At 39.6% G+C, this 21186-nt stretch overlaps 1 protein-coding gene across 2 annotated transcripts in view; it reads right to left on the bottom strand.

Moving 5' to 3' along the window:
* KIF13B (kinesin family member 13B) overlaps positions 1 to 21186 on the bottom strand; it is a 216027-nt gene that overhangs the window by 139040 nt on the left and 55801 nt on the right. For both annotated transcript variants that reach the window (XM_070734859.1, XM_070734861.1), the window contains exons 3-5: positions 3696 to 3708; positions 3414 to 3474; positions 2248 to 2340 (exon numbers count right to left, since the gene is read on the bottom strand). In XM_070734859.1, the coding sequence (XP_070590960.1) occupies positions 2248 to 2340; positions 3414 to 3474; positions 3696 to 3708 (167 nt within the window). The remainder of the gene's footprint in view (positions 1 to 2247; positions 2341 to 3413; positions 3475 to 3695; positions 3709 to 21186) is intronic.

The following is a 21186-nucleotide window of genomic DNA, read 5'->3' as shown; positions in this document are numbered from 1 at the left end:
TAACAACAACAACAACAACAATAATAATAATAATCTGAATTCATGGGAAAGAGTTCCTTTTCAAATATTGCAGCAGATATTTCATGCCTTGGCTACGGAGTGTAAATAAAGGGTTACAGTTCTATAAACCAAGTCTAATTGAATTTATGGACTGAGGTGGATAAATAAATTACTATAACTATCTTGATTTCTCTGACATCACAGGAAAAAAAAAATCCTGGTTGGTCAAATTGCACAGTTGAGTTGGAGCACTGTAACCTTGTGCTGTTATACCCAGGTCAGTTACACCACTGGTAGGAGATGCTTATCTGCTTAATGTGGAAAAGAATCAAACCGTGGATAAATAAGGGTTATATCTGGTTACATCCCTGCATAACCAATATTATCCTGGATCTACAGCTCTTTTGTTTGTTATATATAGGTGAAACTTGAAAAATTATAATATAGTGCAAAAGTTCATTTATTTTAGTAATGCAACTTAAGAGGTGAAATGTAATATATGAGAGAGACTCATTACATGCAAGGCAAGATAATTCAAGCTATGATTTGATTGTAATCATTATGGGGTAAAGGTCATAAAAACCCCAAATCCACAATCTCAGAAAATTAGAATATTACATGCAATCAATAAAACAAGGATTGTATATAGAACAATATTGGACTTCTGAAAAGTATAAACATTCATATGTACTCAGCATTCATTCATTCATTCATTCATTCATTCATTCAATTTTTATGCTGTCCTTCTACTGAGACTCAGGAGTTGGTTTGAGTCCCTTTTGCAGTAATTACTGCCTCAATGTTGTGTGGCATGGAAGCTATCAGCCTGTGCCACTGCTGAGGTGCTATAGAAGACCAGGATGCTTCAGTAGAGGTCTTCAGCTCTTCTGCATTGTTCGGTCTCATGTCTCTCATCTTTCTGCTTTTGGCAGTGTGGGCAGGTGACAAGTCCTGCTGGAAAATGAAGTCAGCATCCCCATAAAGCTCATCTGTGGAAGGAAACATGAAGTGCTCCAATATCTCCTGCTAAGATGGCTGAATTGACCCTGGACTTAATGAAGCACAGTGAGAAAGTGAGGACAAATCAAGGGAAATATTTCTTCACCCAGAGGGTCATTGGTTGTGACTACTGCCAGCCTTGATAGCTTCAAGGCAGGATTAGACAGATTCATGGATGTCAAGTGTATCGGTGGTTACTGAAACGGATGTCCATGTGCCGCCTCTATGTTGGTTGAGGCAGGCAGGAGTCCCTTGAGTACCATTTATTGGGGGTCAGGGGAAAGGAAGGGTCTTGCCTTTTCTTTCTGCTCAAGATCCCCAAGGACAATTGTTGGGCCACTGTGTGACACAGAATGCTGGACTCGATGGGCTTTGGCCTGATTCAGCATGGCTCTTCTTATGTTCTTACAGTGGACCAATACCAGCAGATGACATGGCTCCCCAAATCAACATAGACTGTGGAAACCTTTGCATCTCATTTGGAAACCAAGGACCCAGAGTATGGAGGAAGAATGGAGAGGCACACACTGCAAGATGATTGAAATCCACTGTAACATTTCCACAAAGTCTGTGTTGATTTGGGAAGCCATGTCATCTGCTGAAGTTGCAATGATTGTGGCTGATAATAACTTCTAAGTAGGTGAGATCAAATTTTCAGCTTTCTTCTGGTGGAGTTAAGCATCAAAAACGATAGCTGGAGTCTTGTAGAGACTCAGGGAAATAGTTTTCCTCCTCATAGAAGTAAATCAATTTGATCCAGAAAGATTTCAGTTTTATTAATGAGAATTTAATTTTGATTCTTAAAAGAGCAATAGCACTTAGACTTATATACTGCTTAACAGTGCTTCACAGCCCTCTCTAAGCATATTGACCCCAACAATCTGGGTCCTCATTTTACCCACCTCGGAAGGATAGAAGGCTGAGTCAACCTTGAGCCGATAGGACTTGAACTGCCATACTGCTGGCAATCAGCAGTCAGCAGAAATAGTCTGCAGTACTGCACTCTAACCACTGCACCACCGCAGCTCATCCTTATTCTGTCATTTTGGTCTTACTAATTTCTACAGTATACTAAGGCTTAGGGAAAAAATCCTTGGCGGTCTGTAAGTTGGGAATAACTTGCTTTTGGTGTTGCATACTGTTATGAATCAACTGCCTACCTAGTTGCACCCAGGTCCAGCATTTGAACATGAAAATACTCAAAACGCTATTGGTTGATGCATCTGACATCTCCTTACTAATGCTTACCGGTCTGTCCATAGGCAAAAATGCACGCATTATAACCTTCAAAGGCATTCTGGAGAATGTTCTCACCAAGGCACTTGAAAACAACATCTTGACCTAAAATTAGAACAAAAACTTTCAAATTATTTGGGGGGGGGGGGGGGGAGGAGAGGAAGAATTAAAAAAAATACCTTTGTTCAAACTCTCAAAAGCTTCAAACACTTCTAATGTGTGAAAACATCTCATGCTTTTCATGTGCGTCCAAAATCAATGGAGCTACCCACAATGGAAAGCATAGAGCAGATACTCATCTTAACTAGACCAAGGTATCCAGTAACTTCCTTTGGAGTTGCTCTGTCTTTAACCAGCACTGGATGAATCATATTGAAGTATATCTTATAAAAAAGAAAAACCTTTCTGGCCTCAAGAAAACTAGACCCATTATTTTTATTGCTATTTAAATTCAAGGCAAACCTCCCCACGACCCCCCTCCCCCAAGAACCTTATCTATAGGGGTTATTCAGTTTTATATTCACAACCATTTTGTGCAATTCATTTGGGTAAGAAATTGATGACCTTCATTAATTAAACAGGAATCTGAACCTTTTCCTGTTTTTAGTCTTTATGGTTAATTGATTAAATCTCAGACCACAGAATTGGGCAAAAATGAGACTGAATAATTAGGGATTTGGAATGTTATAGGGTCATGATATATATATATTAGGCATAAGATATTATGAACATGCAAAAACTGCTTTGTTAACTTGAATTTAGGGTTTAACATGCTGTCTACATCTAACAATCTGTCCTTTGTAAGTTCCAGGATGTGGGTATATAAAGACTACATCTTCTTCTTCTGTTTTGTTTGGATTGTTCCTTGCTTTTGTTCTCTTTTATATGATAATAATATAAAAAATATTTGTTCTCTTTTGTATGATAATAATGCAAAAGTAACTTGGTGTATTCTAACTGTTGTGTTTTATAATAGAGGGAAATCACAACTGATAGCTCTTCAGAAAAAGGATTGAGAGTCTTTGGGGGAAAGGGGGGAGACCTGATGCTGGTCCTAAAAATTATTTATTTTCTTCTAGAAATGTGTTGGAAATGTTCTGGATACAATCTTTAAACCTTCTAACTCCTTTGACAAATGATTGCCAATTTTCCTCCCACCAGACTAGTTACAATGATACCTGCATATTTTTCTTTGTTAGTTTCATCCATAGACCAGAAGCAGTGATCATAGGCAAACACCTGCAGAGATATAAACAAGAAATACATTATAAACATAAATGTTTATATTTATGGTACAGGGTTAGAATGCAGTACTGCAGGCTATTTCTGCTGACTACCGGCTGTCTGCAATTTGGCAGATCAAATCTCACCAGGCTGAGGGTAGACAGGAAATATTTTGGCAAAGAATTGAACACAATTCTCCACCCTATGCTGCACAGTATTATAAAAAAATCTTTTACCTTTGGTTGGCTCCTTCAGTTCCATGAGGAAACACAACAGGACATCACAGGAGACGAGGGGAGGAAGAAAAGAAACTGATTAACATGTACATATTTTAAGTTCAAAAGAAATGGCAAGTTTAGAATACATTAATCAACATTGGCTCAAGAAAACTTGCACATTTGCAATGTTCTCTCTTTGAGTTTTGGAAAGAAACTGTGAAAAGAAACCTGACTGGCTTTGAATAAGAGAACTTTCTTTGGAAGTTATACAAGCGTAACAAGGTCAACAACAAACAAATACATTTTGAAAGAAGGAATCCAAAATTTCCCACAAGATCAACACAGTGCTCTCATTATTATAATTATATCTTAAACAGCAACAGTTAAGGTGTCTTCTCCAGTTTAGTGCCCTTTAGATGTGTTGGGACTTAATTCCAACAATTCTGTTATATCTACAAAGGACTGTTAAATGCCATCTTCTTTCTGCTCGTGGAGGCAACTATGTTCTCGTAAGCTCTCCCTTACACCCCAAATTGGAGATGCAGCTACTCTAACATATTTTAAATACCCACTGAAGACGCCATTCTTCACTCAGGCCTTTCTGGTATGTATTTTCAAACACTAATTTTTCATTTTCAATAATAATAGGAATAAAGCTTTATTATTCAACATCATTTTAAAGACTATGTTTTTACTTCTGCTTACAGCTTCAAGAGGGGGCATATCAATATAGTGCATTAAATAAATAATAATAACTCCCAGCTACTGCTAACCATATGCCCAACATATTTAGTGGATGGAGACAGGAGAAAACTGCATTCATATATTGAATGAGATCACATCTTTGGGTGATTTAAAATTTTGGTTTATAAGTGTAATATTGATAACATGAATACTGTACTTCAGAATTTACATTGGGCTTTAGTTTAAGGAGGGCGACTTAAAGACTCTTGTCTGAATCACATGCCACACCATAGTTTGAAATAACAAAACTGATCCATTGGAAGTCCTGATTTCATATATGGTTCTCTTAAGTGGGGGAAGAATCTGGAAGCTCCACATGACATGAAGTTTGCTAAGGTTTATTATTATTATTATTATTATTATTATTATTATTATTATTATTATTATTATTATTGTTTTGTTGTTGTTGTTGTTGTTGTTGTTATTATTATTATTATTATTATTATTATTATTATTATTATTATTATTATTTAGATTTCTATACTGCCCTTCTCTGCAGACTCAGGGCTGCTCACAGCAAAATAAATAAAAAATACAATGTATAAGAAATCTAATATAAAACAATGCTTAAAACCAGTCATCCACATTCATTCCATATACATTGGCTGGAGGTAAACATAACACTCAAACAGGAGGCCAGGAGGGTGGGGGCGGTGCAAATCCCCGGAGGGAGTTGATCCAGAGAGCTGGGGCTGCCATAGGGTGGGCTGTTCCCTTAGGCCCTGCCAGGCGGCATTGCTTGGCAAATGAGACCTGGAGAAGGCCAACTCTGTGGGACCTAAGAGGCCGCTGGGATACTTGAGGCAGAAGGCGGTCCTGTAAGTAATCTAGCCATAAGCCAGGTAGGGTTGGTTTTATAGGTCATAACCAACAATTGCATTTGGAGACTAGTCGGCAGCCAATGCAGCTCTCAGAGTGTTGATGAGACATGGGCATGGGATCTTGGAAGGCCCATGATAGCTCGCAGTGCTGCATTTTGTACTACCTGCATTCTTCAAAAGTAGCACCATGTAGAGATCACTGCAATAATCAAACCTCAAGGTGATGAGGGCATGAGTGACTGTAATCCTCTATGAACAATGTGAAAATCAGATTATAATGCTAGTTATATTTATATGAATCTGGTATCATAGACTGTCATTGCTCCAACATTTATTATCCACCCCACCCCCCTTGATATACCATAATTGCTGGCCTTCTTTATCTTTGACACAACCCAAAGAAATTCAAATGCAATACTCAGTTAATATTGGGTGTAAAAGCTGAGAAATCTGGACAGGCCTGAGAAAGAAACCAACAAAAAATGAACTACCTAGTGTAAGAGAGTGCCTCTTATATTTTACTCTTCCCTCACCCCACTATGAAGAGAAACAGAAGGAAACCAGATTCTCCTTTTCTGGTCACATTTTGGTTTCAGTACAAAAGAGACATTTGCCTCCTACTGCCTCATACTCATCATCTAAAGTTATCCTCAACCACTCCTGATCCTTTCATATTGTCCATCATATTAAGCACCTTTCTCTTCTATAAAAAGCAGTCAGCGTTCTATGCTTACTAAGCATTACTACTTGGAATAGTCTTCTCAGCCCTATTTCATGTAAGATTTTTTTGGACGGGAGGGCTACTTGGACAAACTGGGATTCTATGACCCTGCCCATATATGTAGGTGGAAAAGCTGTCTGAGAAAGAATTTTCCATTAGTTTACAGGATGGCTTAGTTAAGACACATGGCTAAGTGTTATACCTGCAAACCAATATATATGACTAAACTCTATGGAAGTCACTCAAAAATCCAGGCTCTAAAACCACTGAGACATGTTAAGTGTCTGTACAAATTACACAGTGAGTTCCTTCAACTTAGTTATGCATAGTCAACTAATAGAATATTGTAAAAAAATTTCAATTTCTTATCAGATCCTCTGCCAAATGTTTTGTTGAAGAGTTACCTTTTGCTATTCCATCAAAAGCATAGCAAAAGCTCTACCCAACCAAATTAGCCCTAGCAAAATGTAAGTAAGGTAGAAGGGTGAGATGAACCTGGCAGTGTTTATAAAACCTGGACCTGGAAATGGAAAAATGTCAGGTGGCTGACTAATGGATCGAATGAGGTTTTCTGATGCTACATATAATATAGAGCTTGAAGTTGGTACACAAATTGATCCACTGAACATTGTGTTTATCTTAGGAGTGCAAGGAGGAATAATTCTCAGTTATTATACCTACGTGTTTTTAAAAAGTACACAAAGCCATAATGACATTTAAACCCACCTACATTCCAAAAAAAGATTGATGTTATTACTTTGGTCTTACATTGGTAATGCCCCTCCCATGTTCTGCCTGGATTACAAACAGCAGTAAAATATAACTCCAGTAAAAATATTATTTCTTGTACAAGGTTATTTCAAATAGGGGGTTATATTTTATACATAAGCAGTTCAAAAGGCTAATGTCAACTAACCATTGTATTCTTTCTACATCAATGAGAAACACAGTTTTTATTAATTTTATTTTTAGAACAAGAAACAAAAGCTTTCAACTGAAAGGACAATTTCCACCCGGATAAGATAAATAGTGGCTACAGCTCTCTAATACCAATCACAACATGGGCATACATGTATAGTATATAAGTTCACATTTTTTCACACATTTTTTTTAAAAAGGACATACTAAATAAAATATCTATAAAAGCAGATTTAGGTAAATATTCTGGGATTTATTTTCTCCGACAACACATTCTTCTCTTCAAAATCCCCTGCAGAATTTAAAATTACAAAATCCAATTGGTACAGCAAGTGATACTCAAATAATTTTGCGGCAAAAAACCAAACAGATTTCTTCAAGCGTGGCATGAAACCTTAAAACCACAGACTGACTCTAAATTTAATGCATGACAGAAAACACAATGCAATTTACAGCCCTGAACAGTACATCCTTGTCATAAACAAAGCCAAAGAATTGAACAGCAGCAGTGTTTCAGGGCTTCCAGATAAAAAGAAAAGCACCACTCATCTACAGACATCAAAGCCAGCCAATATATGGCTCTTCCTTTAATAGTAACAGCTGGCGAAAGAGGATGCTAAATAGATCCCTCCTTGTTGGAAATTAGTTTCATATCAATTAGAATGGAGAAATATATATTTTTGGGACATCAAGATTATAACTTTTTCTGCTTCTGTTGACCTTATCTCCCCACAACTCCCATGAATGTGTGTCAAGCCAGAGAAGGTACAGAAGTTGGGGATAAATCAACAGCTTGCCACATTATCTATAGAAGGCCTGATGTTTATGGGAACTTGGGAGGGATGATTTCATGAGGGAACACATGGAGCCACAAGGCATTATTTCAAGAAGTTCAAGGCCATCATATGTCCACCACCTGGGTGGATGTGGAAGAAGTTGCCAAGCTGGCACAACCTGAATGAGCAATTTGACAGGTTGGTGGGTGGGGGACAAAGCATGTGAACTTTCAATGGGGTGGGAAGCTCAGATTCGGGCTCTCTGGTGGAGGTGCCAGGATGACCAGAAATAAGTTGGAAATTTGAGAAATGCCTTGACTTGGATTTAATTTTGGATGTTACCTGGAGCTCTGACAGTGTGTGTGTGTGTGTGTGTGTGTGTGTGTGTGTGTGCAGCTAAGAGATTAAAATAAAATATTTTACATTCTGACATGTAACAATATTAATCTTAAATAATAAAATGGAGCTATTTTTAAAAACGCCCTTGGAGACCTCAGGATTAGTTGTTTTTAATTTGATGTTCATTCATTTCATCCATTAAAAATATGCAAATTTAATTTTTGCTTCTCCTTCTATTATAGCAAAACATATTGCTTAGTTAATCTTGGGCAGTTATAAGAAACTAATATACTTGGCTTCTTAAAAATGCTTTAAAAACCACAACAGATTGCAGTGGCAATAACAATTAGTGAGCCAGCATGGACAAGTGCCTGAGTTGAATAAAAAGAAAGGATCAAACATTTTTATATTTTTTATTTTTTCTATATATATGTTTTTTTATGGTTCATATTTGTGAGTGTTTGTCTATGTTGTTTGTGTTGAATGTAAATAATCAATAAAGACTATTTTAAAAAAAACAAAGGATCAAACAGAAAGGAGAAGCAGTCAAAATTATAACTAACACCTATTCTTTCTCATTTATTCACCAGCTCTCCATGAGAATTTTCAATATTTTGGGAAGTCCAATTGAATCCTTAGATTAGGTAAGGTTTCTTATTCTATTACGTATATCAGTGGATTCCCATCTGGCCAATACGTCTTGGCTGGGCAATTCAGGGCATTTGATTTGAATTATTTGAAAGTACTGTATTTGTTAGCATTGTCAGTGATAGAAGTTGGACTTCGTCTGACTTGGACAGTAAATATGGAAAATTTGCAAAAGATGTCCATCTATTAAAATAGACCAGATAGGAAACAAGGCAGAATTAGTTGATTCTACTTTATTACAAGTTACATTAACAGAATCTTACAACTTGAAAATACTTCCCCCACTCCCCAACTTGGGGGTCTCCTCAAATTAAAGAGTCTCTTTTGAACCTCTTGCGCGCCCCCCCCCCCCCCATTTCTGCTGCAGGGTGCCTTTATCTGACAGTCACCTTGGTTGTGTCCCAATGCCTTGTCTCTCAAAGTCATTCCCTCCTATTGGAAAGCTGAATAATTTTTAGATATTGCAATTTCTTTAGGAACAGCAGAGCTTTGACAAAACTGAAGGCAGCTATTGAGAAATCCAGGATGACACGAGAAGCTGATTTCCCTTATTCCCTCTTCTGACTAAGATAACCATCCCACTGTCCTAGCAATGATTGGCAGTAATTTGACATAATCCCATATGCAAATGCCCATACTCTAGTTTCCAATTCTTGCGTGAACAGATTCCTTGGCTTTCAAAAGATGATAAACACAATCATGTCAATAAGTTCTACTTAGCTAATAAGTTCTACTTAGTTAATAAGTTCTACATGGTATGTGCGTAGGACTTTATTTAGTGCTGGGAACATTTTATATACGGTAGGTTTTATTTAATGTTATCTAGATGTAATCAGTCCTGGATGCCCTAAGTGTCTTCTTAATTTAATTTAATTTAATTTTTAATTTATTCTACTTGTATGCTGCCCAATCCCGTAGGACTCAGGGCAACTTACAACAATACAAAGCAATACAATAATACAATGATAAAAAGAAGTCAAATATTAATAATAATTATAATACTCATTATAAACCAATACTAAAATAACCCCCAATAAAATCCCTAAATCCAATCTAACAACAACATACATCCCGAACACTATCACTCTAACAAACAAATAATTCCCTCAACACTGTCAAATGTTTTACTAAGTCTGCACTTCTATTTATACTAGTTTTTTCTCATCATTCCTATCATCCTTTTCCTCCCACTTAGGACTGTATGACTGTAACTTGTTGCTTGTATCCTAAGATTTTTATTAATATTGATAGCTGCTTCATTGCTTATTTGACCCCGATGACAGCCATTAAGTGTTGTACCACATGATTCTTGACAAATGTATCTTTTTCTTTTATGTACCCTGAGAGCATATGCACTAAGACAAATCCCTTGTGTGTGCAATCACACTTGGCCAATAAAGAATTCTATTCTATTCTATTTTATACCAATCGAACATGATTCGGGCGTGCCAGATGTTAAGATTCATGGCCCCCAGGCCTGTCGCAAAGCCAGATCTTGACAGCTTTTTGAAAGGCCAGTAGAGTGGGAGCACTGCGAACATTGGGGGGGGGTGGGGTTGGTTCCATTCAGCCGGGGTGGCAACAGAAAAGGCCCTCCCCCACAGTTTCTATTTAGTGCTGGAAACCTTCCACATACTGTAGGTTTTATTTAATATTATCTAGATGTAATCAGTCCTGGATGCCCTAAGAGTCTTCTTGGGCAGATAGATAAAATATATGTTGAATGAACAAATAAATAAATACCAGACACAAATTTCTAACCATTACCTTCTGTATTCCACAGCAACAAAGGGAACCTTAAGTTACTTGTTTAGGCTGAAGTGAAGCCAGGAGGCAAGAAAAGGAAACTTATCATCTGACAAGCACTTTCTAATATTTTTCTGCTCCAGTGATAAGGAAGATGATATAGGGCAGGGGTCGACAAAGTTGTTCAGAATCTAGGAGCCAGCCAAAAAATTTAGGAGCCAGAATTTTTTTTAAGCAAACTTGGTTTTTTGCCGAGTCTCCACCTGACATCGCTTTCACCCCCTCCCCCCCGGCGCAGGCCTGGCTCCGCCGAGCCGGCTCTGCTGTACTCCCGTCGGGATCCGAGGGGAGACCGTTAGTCAGAAACCGAAACAGAGAAGAAGGAAAGGGAGACCGGGCCGGGGACGCGGGTGAGGGGGGGAGGGGGGAGGAGGGGTTACTGGTCGGAAGTCACCGCGCACGCGGCCGGAGGAGGAATGAACAAAACCTCACGCTGGGAGGGGAGGGGCTTCCGCTTCTCTCCGAAGGCGGGTGAGCGGCCAAGATCGGAGCGTCTGTGTGCGGTGGGGGGGAGTGAAGGGGTTCGAGTAGGAGGCGGAATGGAGGCAAGGGGGGGAGGGAGAGACGCACGCAAGCGCAGGGGACGCTGGGAAAGCAGCTCGCTCCGAGGTTGATGGGCGGAGCTACGGAAGCCAAGATGTACCATTTCTGGGCGTAAACACAAGGCGGGAAAAATATACTGTATACCAGTGATTTTCAACCTTTTTTGAGCCGCGGCACATTTTTTACATTTACAAAATCCTGGGGCACACCACCAACCAAAATGACACAAATCTAATAAATAAATAAATAAATAATAAATAAATACATACATACATACATACATACATACATACATACATACATACATACATACATACATAAATAACCCCCTCATATATACAATCCCATGTAACATCCCCTTATAAATACAGTCAATCATCAATCATCCCTCCTGAAATTTATACCACTGTCTCATTTCTGGGTACTTCTCCTGTCTTTCCCCCTTTTCTCTCTCGTGTTTCTCATTTCTCTCTCTTCCTCCCTTTTTCCCTCATTCCTTCTCCCTCTCACTTCTCCTCTTTTTCCATCCCTGTCTCTCTCCCCCCCTTATGTGTGTGTATGTATACACACTCCAACCATTTCCAAAACCAGTTGAGGGCTGGGGTTTTTTTCTCTTTTATCCTTTTCAAAAACAGGTGTGGGCTGGGGGGGTTTTCTTATTATTTGGGTGCTTTTTACCATATGCTTCAAGAATCACCTCTCTCTCTCTTTTGTTTCACTCTCCTCTCATTCTCTGCCTCAATCATTTTCTCATTTCTCCTTTTTTCTCCCCTTTTTGTTCTCATTTCTCTCACTCTCCTTTCCTCTCCCTATCTGTCTTGCTTTCTCTCTCTCTTGCTATCTTTTTCTCTCTCTTGTTCTCTTATTTTCTCTCTCTCTCTTGTTCTTTCTCTCTCTCATGCTTTCTCTCTCTTGTTCTTTCTCTCTCTGTTGCTCTCTCTCTCTTATTTTCTCTCTCTCTCTCTCTTTCCTTTCTCTCATTCCCTCTTTCTCTCTATCCTTTCTATCTCTCACTCTTTCCTTCTCTCCCTCCCTTTCTCTCTCTTTCCATTCCCTCTTTCTCTCTATCCTTTCTATCTCTCACTCTTTCCTTCTCCCCCTCTCTTTCTCTCTCTTTCCTTTCTCTCATTCCCTTTCTCTCTATCCTTTCTATCTCTCACTTTTTCTTTCTCTCCCTCCCTTTCTCTCTCTTTCCTTTCTCTCATTCCATCTTTGTCTCCTGGGGCTGACTGCGCCTGCCCTGCACCCCCCACCGCGGAGGGAAAGCATTTGGCATCGGCACCGCCAAACCCCCCCCTCCACAAGCAGCAAAAGCCTCTGCGACTGAGCCGGAAGGCAAACGGCGCACCCCACCGCTTAGGCTTTTGCTGCTCCTGGGGGGGGGAGGATTTTCTCCTCCCCGCCCCCCCGGCAGCCAAACGTCGCTGGTGCAGGAAAGCAGCGTGTTAAAAGGCGCGCTGCTTTCACGGAAAACAAACCCGGCTTTCCTGGCAACGGAGGATGACAAGCAGGATGAAGCGGGGTGGAGCAACGTGAGGCTCAAGCAGGCAGCTTCCGCGCGTTTCTTTCAGCGGAAGAGGAGGAGAGGGAGCGGATCGGGCGGGCGGGGGCTGCGCCTTCTACTGCCGGCGCCTCCCCGCCCCCGCCCCCCCCCCAGGCAGGCAGGGGAATGGGGACTGCGCGCCCATGGAAAAGGGCACGCAGGGGGGGTATTTTGGGGTGCGCGGGTAGCGGCGGCGGCGGGCAATAGCCGGGGGGCGGCTTCTGCAAGTGGGAGCTCCAGGGCTGAAGCCTCAGCCCTGGAGCTCCCACTTGCAGGAGCCACCTCGTGAAAAACACTGCTGTATACATACAGTACAGCAGGCAACATTTTCTAGGCGCCAGACAACATTTTCTAGGCGCCACTGGCGACCAGGCGCCTGGGTTTGTCGATCCTTGATATAGGGATCAAGGGATCACACAAAAATGACATAAGAAGAGGGGTTTCCTTGTTTCTTTCTCACAAGTCAAAGTGTTGGTTATGATCTATAAAGCCCTCCATGGCACCGGACCAGATTATCTCAGGGACCGCCTTCTGCTGCACCAATCCCAGCGACCAGTTAGGTCCCACAGAGTGGGCCTTCTCCGGGTCCCGTCAACTAAACAATATTGTTTGGCGGGGCCCAGGGGAAGAGCCTTCTCTGTGGCAGCCCCGGCCCTCTGGAGCCAATTCCCGCCGGAGATTAGAATTGCCCCCACCCTCCTCGCCTTTCGTAAGCTCCTTAAAACCCACCTCTGCCGTCAAGCATGGGGGAACTGAGATACTCTTTCCCCCTAGCCTAGGCCTTTACAATTTATGCATGGTATGTTTGTTTGTAGGTATGATTGGTTTTAAAATAAGGGTTTTTTAGTTGTTGTAGTATTGGATTTGCATGCTGTTTTTATTGTTGTTGTTAGCCGCCCAGAGTCTATGGAGAGGGACGGCATACAAATCCAATAAGTAAGTAAGTAAGTAAGTAAGTAAGTAAGTAAGTAAGTAAGTAAGTAAGTAAGTACGTACATTGGGGTGGAAATAGAAATACAATATACAGTGGTACCTCTACTTAAGAACTTAATTCATTCCGTGACCAGGTTCTTAAGTAGAAAAGTTTGTAAGTAGAAGCAATTTTTCCCATAGGAATCAATGTAAAAGCAAATAATGTGTGCAAACCCATTAGGAAAGAAATAAACGTTTGGAATTTGGGTAGGAGGAGGAGGAGGAAGAAGAGGAGGAGGACAGTCGCTACGCAGAGCGAAAGGAGCGGTTTTTTTCCTCTGGGCGTGGCAGAGGTTTCTTCCCTCTCCAAGCACCCAGAGAAAGGAAAATGCTTTGATCGTTCTGGACTGCCAAAGGCTCCTTAAGCGCCATCAAAAGGCCCCTCTGGCAGCCCAAAAAAGCCCGAGACGGGCGGGATTAAAGGGGGGAATGGCAGGAAACTGGTCGGGCCTTCGTGCCGTTCTCAAATTTCCTGGGAAATTTTTCCGGGCTCGGGTTCTTAAGTAGAAAATGGTTCTTAAGAAGAGGCAAAAAAATATTGAACAACCGGTTCTTATCTAGGAAAGTTCTTAAGCAGAGCTACCACTATACAATGTAATTTTTGAACCCAGCATTTTAAAAATCATCTAGTTCCATAATTTTGTAAGATTCCATTCTGAGTGGGGAAGAATGGAATTATCTTCTTAAATATATCGAATGCAAAAACTTAGACAAATAACTTGGCATAGTTAACATTTCCCCACCTCAGATGTCTCTATAAGATATTATAAAATTGTGGCTATTGCACTTTTCCTTGTCATCCCTGCAATGCAGCCCGACCTTCCCTATTTCTGTCATTCTGTGTTAATCAGCTTTCACTGGTGGGAGGAAAAAGAACTGTGACAAATGAGTTAATTTAGCACACACACAACAAAGCGGACAAGCAACCATTTTCCTCTGTGTGACAGAAACTGCTAATGAATCCTTTCACGCAGTTATTTATTTATTTATTTTATTTTATTTTATTTATTTATTTTGTCCAATACACAACGAGGGTTTTAGTGGGTATATATCTATACGTATACACATAGTAAAATACATGATGAAGGTTATAGAGAAGATACTCATAGTAAAATATATCTAAGAAATAATAGAAAAGAAGATATAGTAATAGAACATATCAATGAAAGAGTAGAAGAAGAGATATAGGAACAGAACAAAGGTATAGGAGATATAGGAGAGCAATAGGACAGGGGACGGAAGGCACTCTAGTGCACTTGTACTCACCCCTCACTGACCTCTTAGGAATCTGGATAGGTCAACTGTAGATAATCTAAGGGTAAAGTGTTGGGGGTTTGGGGATGACACTATGGAGTCCGGTAATGAGTTCCACGCTTCGACAACTCGGTTACTGAAGTCATATTTTTTACAGTCAAGTTTGGAGCGGTTAATATTAAGTTTAAATCTGTTGTGTGCTCTTGTGTTGTTGTGGTTGAAGCTGAAGTAGTCGCCGACAGGCAGGACGTTGCAGCATATGATCTTGGGGGCAATACTTAGATCTTGTTTAAGGCGTCTTAGTTCTAAACTTTCTAGGCCCAGGATTGAAAGGCTAGTCTGGTAAATTTCTGGAGTTATGTTGTCATTTTTGTTTTGCATTTCCAAACATGGGTCATTTCAGAAAATGCCAGAAAATCTACATACATGAGACGTTTTTCAATGATATAAAATGCTGCAAAATTTGTCAGAGAGGGATGGAGAATGGGAAAAGGAAGCAAGTCCAGATTTTAGTGACAGATGGGCATGAAATCCAGGGAACAATCAAATGGAAGCTCAGAACTCAACAGCACTTCGAAAATAATTAATAATAATAATTTATTACATTTGTATGCCGCCCCTCTCCGAAGACTCGGGGCGGCTCACAACAATAATAAAAAACAATATTATAGTGAAACAAATCTAATATTAAAAAAGAAGCATATAAAAGAAGCAGCAGAAGAAGTTGCTATGTCCCAGGAAAAGAAGACAGCAAAGCAAGTAGGATGCTTGGCTGCATAGCTAGAGGTATAACAAGCAGGAAGAGGGAGATTGTGATCCCCTTATATAGAGCGCTGGTGAGACCACATTTGGAATACTGTGTTCAGTTCTGGAGACCTCACCTACAAAAAGATATTGACAAAATTGAACGGGTCCAAAGACGGGCTACAAGAATGGTGGAAGGTCTTAAGCATAAAACGTATCAGGAAAGACTTAATGAACTCAATCTGTATAGTCTGGAGGACAGAAGGAAAAGGGGGGACATGATCGAAACATTTAAATATGTTAAAGGGTTAAATAAGGTTCAGGAGGGAAGTGTTTTTAATAGGAAAGTGAACACAAGAACAAGGGGACACAATCTGAAGTTAGTTGGGGGAAAGATCAAAGGCAACATGAGAAAATATTATTTTACTGAAAGAGTAGTAGATCCTTGGAACAAACTTCCAGCAGACGTGGTTGGTAAATCCACAGTAACTGAATTTAAACATGCCTGGGATAAACATATATCCATTGTAAGATAAAATACAGGAAATAGTATAAGGGCAGACTAGATGGACCATGAGGTCTTTTTCTGCCGTCCGACTTCTATGTTTCTATGTTTCTATTTGTGTCTCTAAGGAGTATTTAAGTATTTCCATTTTCTTTTTTCTATAAATCCAGTTTTGAAGAAGTCAACATTTTTACTTAACATACATTCCATCCATCCATCTATTCTTCAAAAGCTTCTCTTATTTTTTTTATTCTTGGAATGGGCTTTCAACATCTGGTGTATTATTCTTCCACTCACCCAGAATAATTTATGAAGGATTGGCAGGTGTGAATGTCTTTAAAATATATGGAAAGGTAAATAAAAATACTAATTTTATTCTATTCCTTTTTCTTAATGCTGGATTTTTATGTCTTACCGTTTCTAGTTCTTTTCTTCTCTCCTCTCAAGACGTTCTCTTTTGCTCTATTCAAATTTTCTGTAACTTATTTTGCATATTACATCTCATTTCAACAGCAGAACTATGCAATGCACCGAATACTCACTTTAATCTGGGTTCCTGGACCACTGAGTAAGTCTCTTCCCCTTGTTCCTTCCCCTTTGCCAAACAACCATAATGCAATGAGATTCTTACCATCAACAAAGCCAAACTGAATCATTGTCTCCTTGGATACAGTATTCTGATATATGTAATGTTCTGATATAGTTTTACTATTAAAAGAGGGAGGAACTTTTCTCTATCCCACTTCTCCCTAGAAAGCATAGTTTTATGCACTCCTATTATATTGCCTCCTTCCTATGTTAGTACAGTGATACCTTGTATTACAAACTTAACTGGTTCCGGGACGAGGTTCTTAAGGTGAAAAGTTTGTAAGACAAAACAATGTTTCCCATAGGAATCAATGGAAAAGCGATTAATGCGTGCAAGCCCAAAATTCACCCCTTTTGCCAGCTGAAGCACCCGTTTTTGCACTGCTGGGATTCCCCTGAGGCTCCCCTCCATGGGAAACCCCACCTCCGGACTTCTGTGTTTTTGCGATGCTGCAGGGAAATCCCAGCAGGGGAATCCCAGCATCGCAAAAACGAGCACTTCAGCTGGAAAACGGGAGAATTTTGGGCTGGTAATGGAAGTCCGGAGGTGGGGTTTCCCAGCGAAGAGAGCATCAGTGAAATCGCAGCATCGCAAAAACACCGAAGTCCTCGAAACCCCACCTCTGGACCTCTGTGGTTTTGCGATGCTGCGATTTCACTGAGGCTCTCTTCGCCGGGAAACCCCACCTCCGGACTTCCGTTGCCAGCGAAGTGCCCGTTTTTGCGCTGCTGGGATTCCCCTGCTGGGATTCCCCTGCAGCATCACAAAAATATGGAAGTCCAGAGGTGGGGTTTCCCATAGAGGGGAACCTCAGGGGGATCCCAGCAGCACAAAAACAGGTGCTTCTCTGGCAACAGAAGTCAGGAGGTGGGGCATCCCAGTGGCAGCGGTGGGTTTGTGGGTTTGAAAATAGTTTTCAAATAAGAAGAGGCAAAAAAATCTTAAACCCCAGGTTTGCATCTCGAAAAGTTTGTATGACGAAGAGTTTGTAAGACGAGGTATCACTGTATATCGCTGTTGCAAAAGGATGGCATGGCTTTGTCATGAATATATAAAATTTTAAATCAGAAAAAGAGAATGGACCTGGGATATATAAACTATTCCCAACAACTATGTACAGTACAGTTATTTACATTCAGGGAACTAATATTAACAAGTAGGACTGTGCAGCGTATTGGATTAAAAGACAAAAGACGCTGATAGGATTTGTCTTCAGTCCCTTAAGCAGCTACATCTTTTCCCAGCATCTCACTCCTATCCCCAATGTTCATATCTGCATCTATGCAGCAACAACACCTAGTAGCAGAATTACCAATAAAGGACAATATTTGTAACTCAAGGTTGAAATGAGGGGTCCTTAATGCTCTCTGAACTTGCTTGTTTTTTTGCAGATGTTTCATTACCTAGACTAGGTAACATCATCAGTGTTAGTGATAACTAGCAGTGATGATGTTACCTAGTTTGGGTAATGAAATGTCTAGAAGAAAACAAGCAAGCAGAGGCCTCTTTTTCCACATAAACAATTCTATTTCTTCATTCAAAAAGAATATTGCAGAAAATGCCAATGTAAGTGTTTTGCTTTGTTTGAAATACTTATGTGCCCCTTTTTGGTTCTGCAACCCTATTGCAGCCTTCCATTGAGGACCTGTATACTGCACGAGTCCAAAAGAGGACAATGAAAATATTTACTGACCCCTCGCATCCTGGACATAAACTGTTTCAACTCCTACCCTGAAAACGTCGCTACAGAGCACTATACACCAAGACAACTTGACAACTAGACACAAGAATAGTTTTTCTCAAACGCCATTACTCTGCTAAACAAATAATTCCCTCAACACTGTCAAACTATTTACTAAGTCTGCACTACTATTAGTACTAGTTTTCCCCATCATTCCTATCACCCATTTCCTCCCATTTATGACTGTATGACTGTAACTTGTTGCTTGTATCCTTAAGATTTTTATTAATATTGTTTCCTCATTGCTTATTTGATTCCTATGACAATCATTAAGTGTTGTACCTCATGATGCTTGACAAATGTATCTTTTTCTTTTATGTACACTGAGAGCATATGCACCAAAGACAAATTCCTTGTGTGTGCGATCACACTTGGCCGATAAAGAATTCTATTCTATTCTATTCTGTCCTACCCTATTCTATTCTTTTTCAGATTAAAAGCCTTTCCAATACTCGAAAAGTCTCTCTTGCTGAGAGATTTTAAACAAAACAGGGTGATACACACACGCATGCAAAGAAAATTTATTTAGAAAAACATTTAAGCAAGTAAAAGGGTACTAAAACTTAGAAACAAACATACGAAATGATATACTATGTTTATCTGCAAACATAGCTAGCTACAGAGACAGGTGGCAAACATTCTACAAGGGGGAATCATTCGTTCAACAGATGTTTCCCAGGGATTTTTTTTCCTATCAAAGCCCTGCTAGGAAGCACAGCCAATTTTCTCATCCTCTTCCGCCATCTTTAAAAAGCAACACATTAGGCTTGGATTAAACTATCCTCGGCAGATGTCGAGTATTAATATCAGGCTTTCAACTTCTCAACTGTAAGTTAGTACATAAGCTACATCTTGCTGAAATGTGTGTCAGAGTAAGAAAAAAGGAAGGAAATAGATGGGATGCTAATTAATAGTCATAGCAGCATTGGCTGAGATCAGGAAACGTAAGTGGGAGAAGCTGTCAGCTCTGCTCTCTCAGAAATCCTCTAGGTTTTACACAACTTGGCCTTCCTATCTTGGCACAACAGCTCTACAAGTGCCACCATCTAGCTTTAGAGGACAGAAATGCCCTGACCTTGGCTTCCTCTCCTTCACTCCGGCTAGTGAGAAAGACAGGGAATCCAACAACCTGAGCACTTCCTTGCCAGAAAACTGATCATAATAGTAATAATGGTGATGATAATTATAATGATATCAAAGGGAAATTACACATTATAACATCATTTCTTGGCCCTTGTAGCTTGAGGCACATGTCCGGAGAAACACATCTTCCCCTCCTTTTTCCAGGAGTTGCGAACAAATCCAGAAAGTGCAATTTAAGAAAATACATTTATTTTAAAAATGAGCAATAATATAAATTTTGCACAGCCAAATCACCAAAAGACAAACAAGAAAATGAAATAAAAAGTAAAGAGTACTGATAAAGCCTCAACAGAACCCTAAATATAAATTTGCCATAACATTTTTAATTAATTTTTATACTGTTCTTGGGTTTTAAATACTTATATGAATAAATGTGTTCCTCCCTTATTTTTAATTTTTAAATAAAGTACCTTAGGAATGATTCAATATGATTATTTTACCTTCTGGCTCCAATCTCTAAACTCTGTTCTCCAGAGAAACAGTTTAGCTATGTTTACTATGGATCCAGACAGTTTTATCTCTTCAAAGTCCTCAAAAACCATCTTTAGATTTTTAGAACTAAGCCCTTTTTTTAATCCATGAAGACTTCTGGAGTCCCAATCCAAGGGTTCCTTCCTCTTCTCTCTTCTCCACTTTTTCTTTTCAGTTATATTTTCCAGCGATCCTGAGTGATGTATGTAAGAAATAGTTTTTCTTACATACATCACTCAACAAGGCTTTGTTAAACAGAAAAGGCTGAACTGTGGGAAAAAGTCTTCTGGGCTTATCCAGACAAAACAACCCATCCCTCCTTCTCAAGGCCAGGATTCCAAAACAACTAATTTTTAAAAAACTTTTTCCAGCCAAAAGAGTAGATTGTTGCTCACCCCACAGTGCATGAATTATCATGCATCTTCCACTTGGGTAGAAAAAATGTTGATTCCCATATCTGATAGATTTCATCTCAGGTGAATGTGGAAGCACCTTGTCTCCTTAGTCTATGTCAGACAGGTTCTTCATTGATAGCAGACATGCACATTCACTACATAAGTGATATTTAGTTCTTTCAACTTACTTTATTTCATCTTTGTAACACTATGGAAGGGGTGAATTTTACACATAAAGATGATTAGGTTTCCAACTGTTTCAGAAAGCCACTTACACTTCATTTATAGATAGATCCTCCTGACCCCATAATTTGTTTCAAATCAGTAAAAATTTAACTTGATTTCCATGGCTTGTTTTAAAGGGGAAAAATATTTCTAATTATTCCCATTGGCTCTCTCTGCAAAGGAGAAGATACTCAATAATGAAACAGAATGAATGGATTATTTAGGAAATTCACAAAACTGGTTTGTGAAACAGGCAGTGTTCAAATCCACACAGAGCATCAGAGTCAAGTTGTTGTTTAGCAAATGCTTGAAGCCCTTATAATTTTTGCAACCCCAAAACAGAAGCAATGGCTTCAGGCAAGCAGTCAGGCACCTGCACTTCCACCCACTCCCTAACTATTATTAGAGACAAATATTGTGCTCCATGGGGTCAAGTCATGGGGTCAAATAAGCAAAAAATAAATAAATATTAATAAAAATCTTAACGATACAAGCAACATGTTACAGTCAAGCAACAAGGAGAAATAATTCCACACTTTATCACACATAGTACCTTTCACTAGGACTACAGAATAAGACCTAAATAACAATTTAATCTAGGAAAAGGAGGA

Source organism: Erythrolamprus reginae, chromosome 1 (genome assembly GCF_031021105.1).
Source record: "Erythrolamprus reginae isolate rEryReg1 chromosome 1, rEryReg1.hap1, whole genome shotgun sequence".
Taxonomy (NCBI): domain Eukaryota; kingdom Metazoa; phylum Chordata; class Lepidosauria; order Squamata; family Dipsadidae; genus Erythrolamprus; species Erythrolamprus reginae.
Note: the sequence above shows the minus strand (reverse complement) of the source record. Positions and strands in the feature narration are given on the sequence as shown.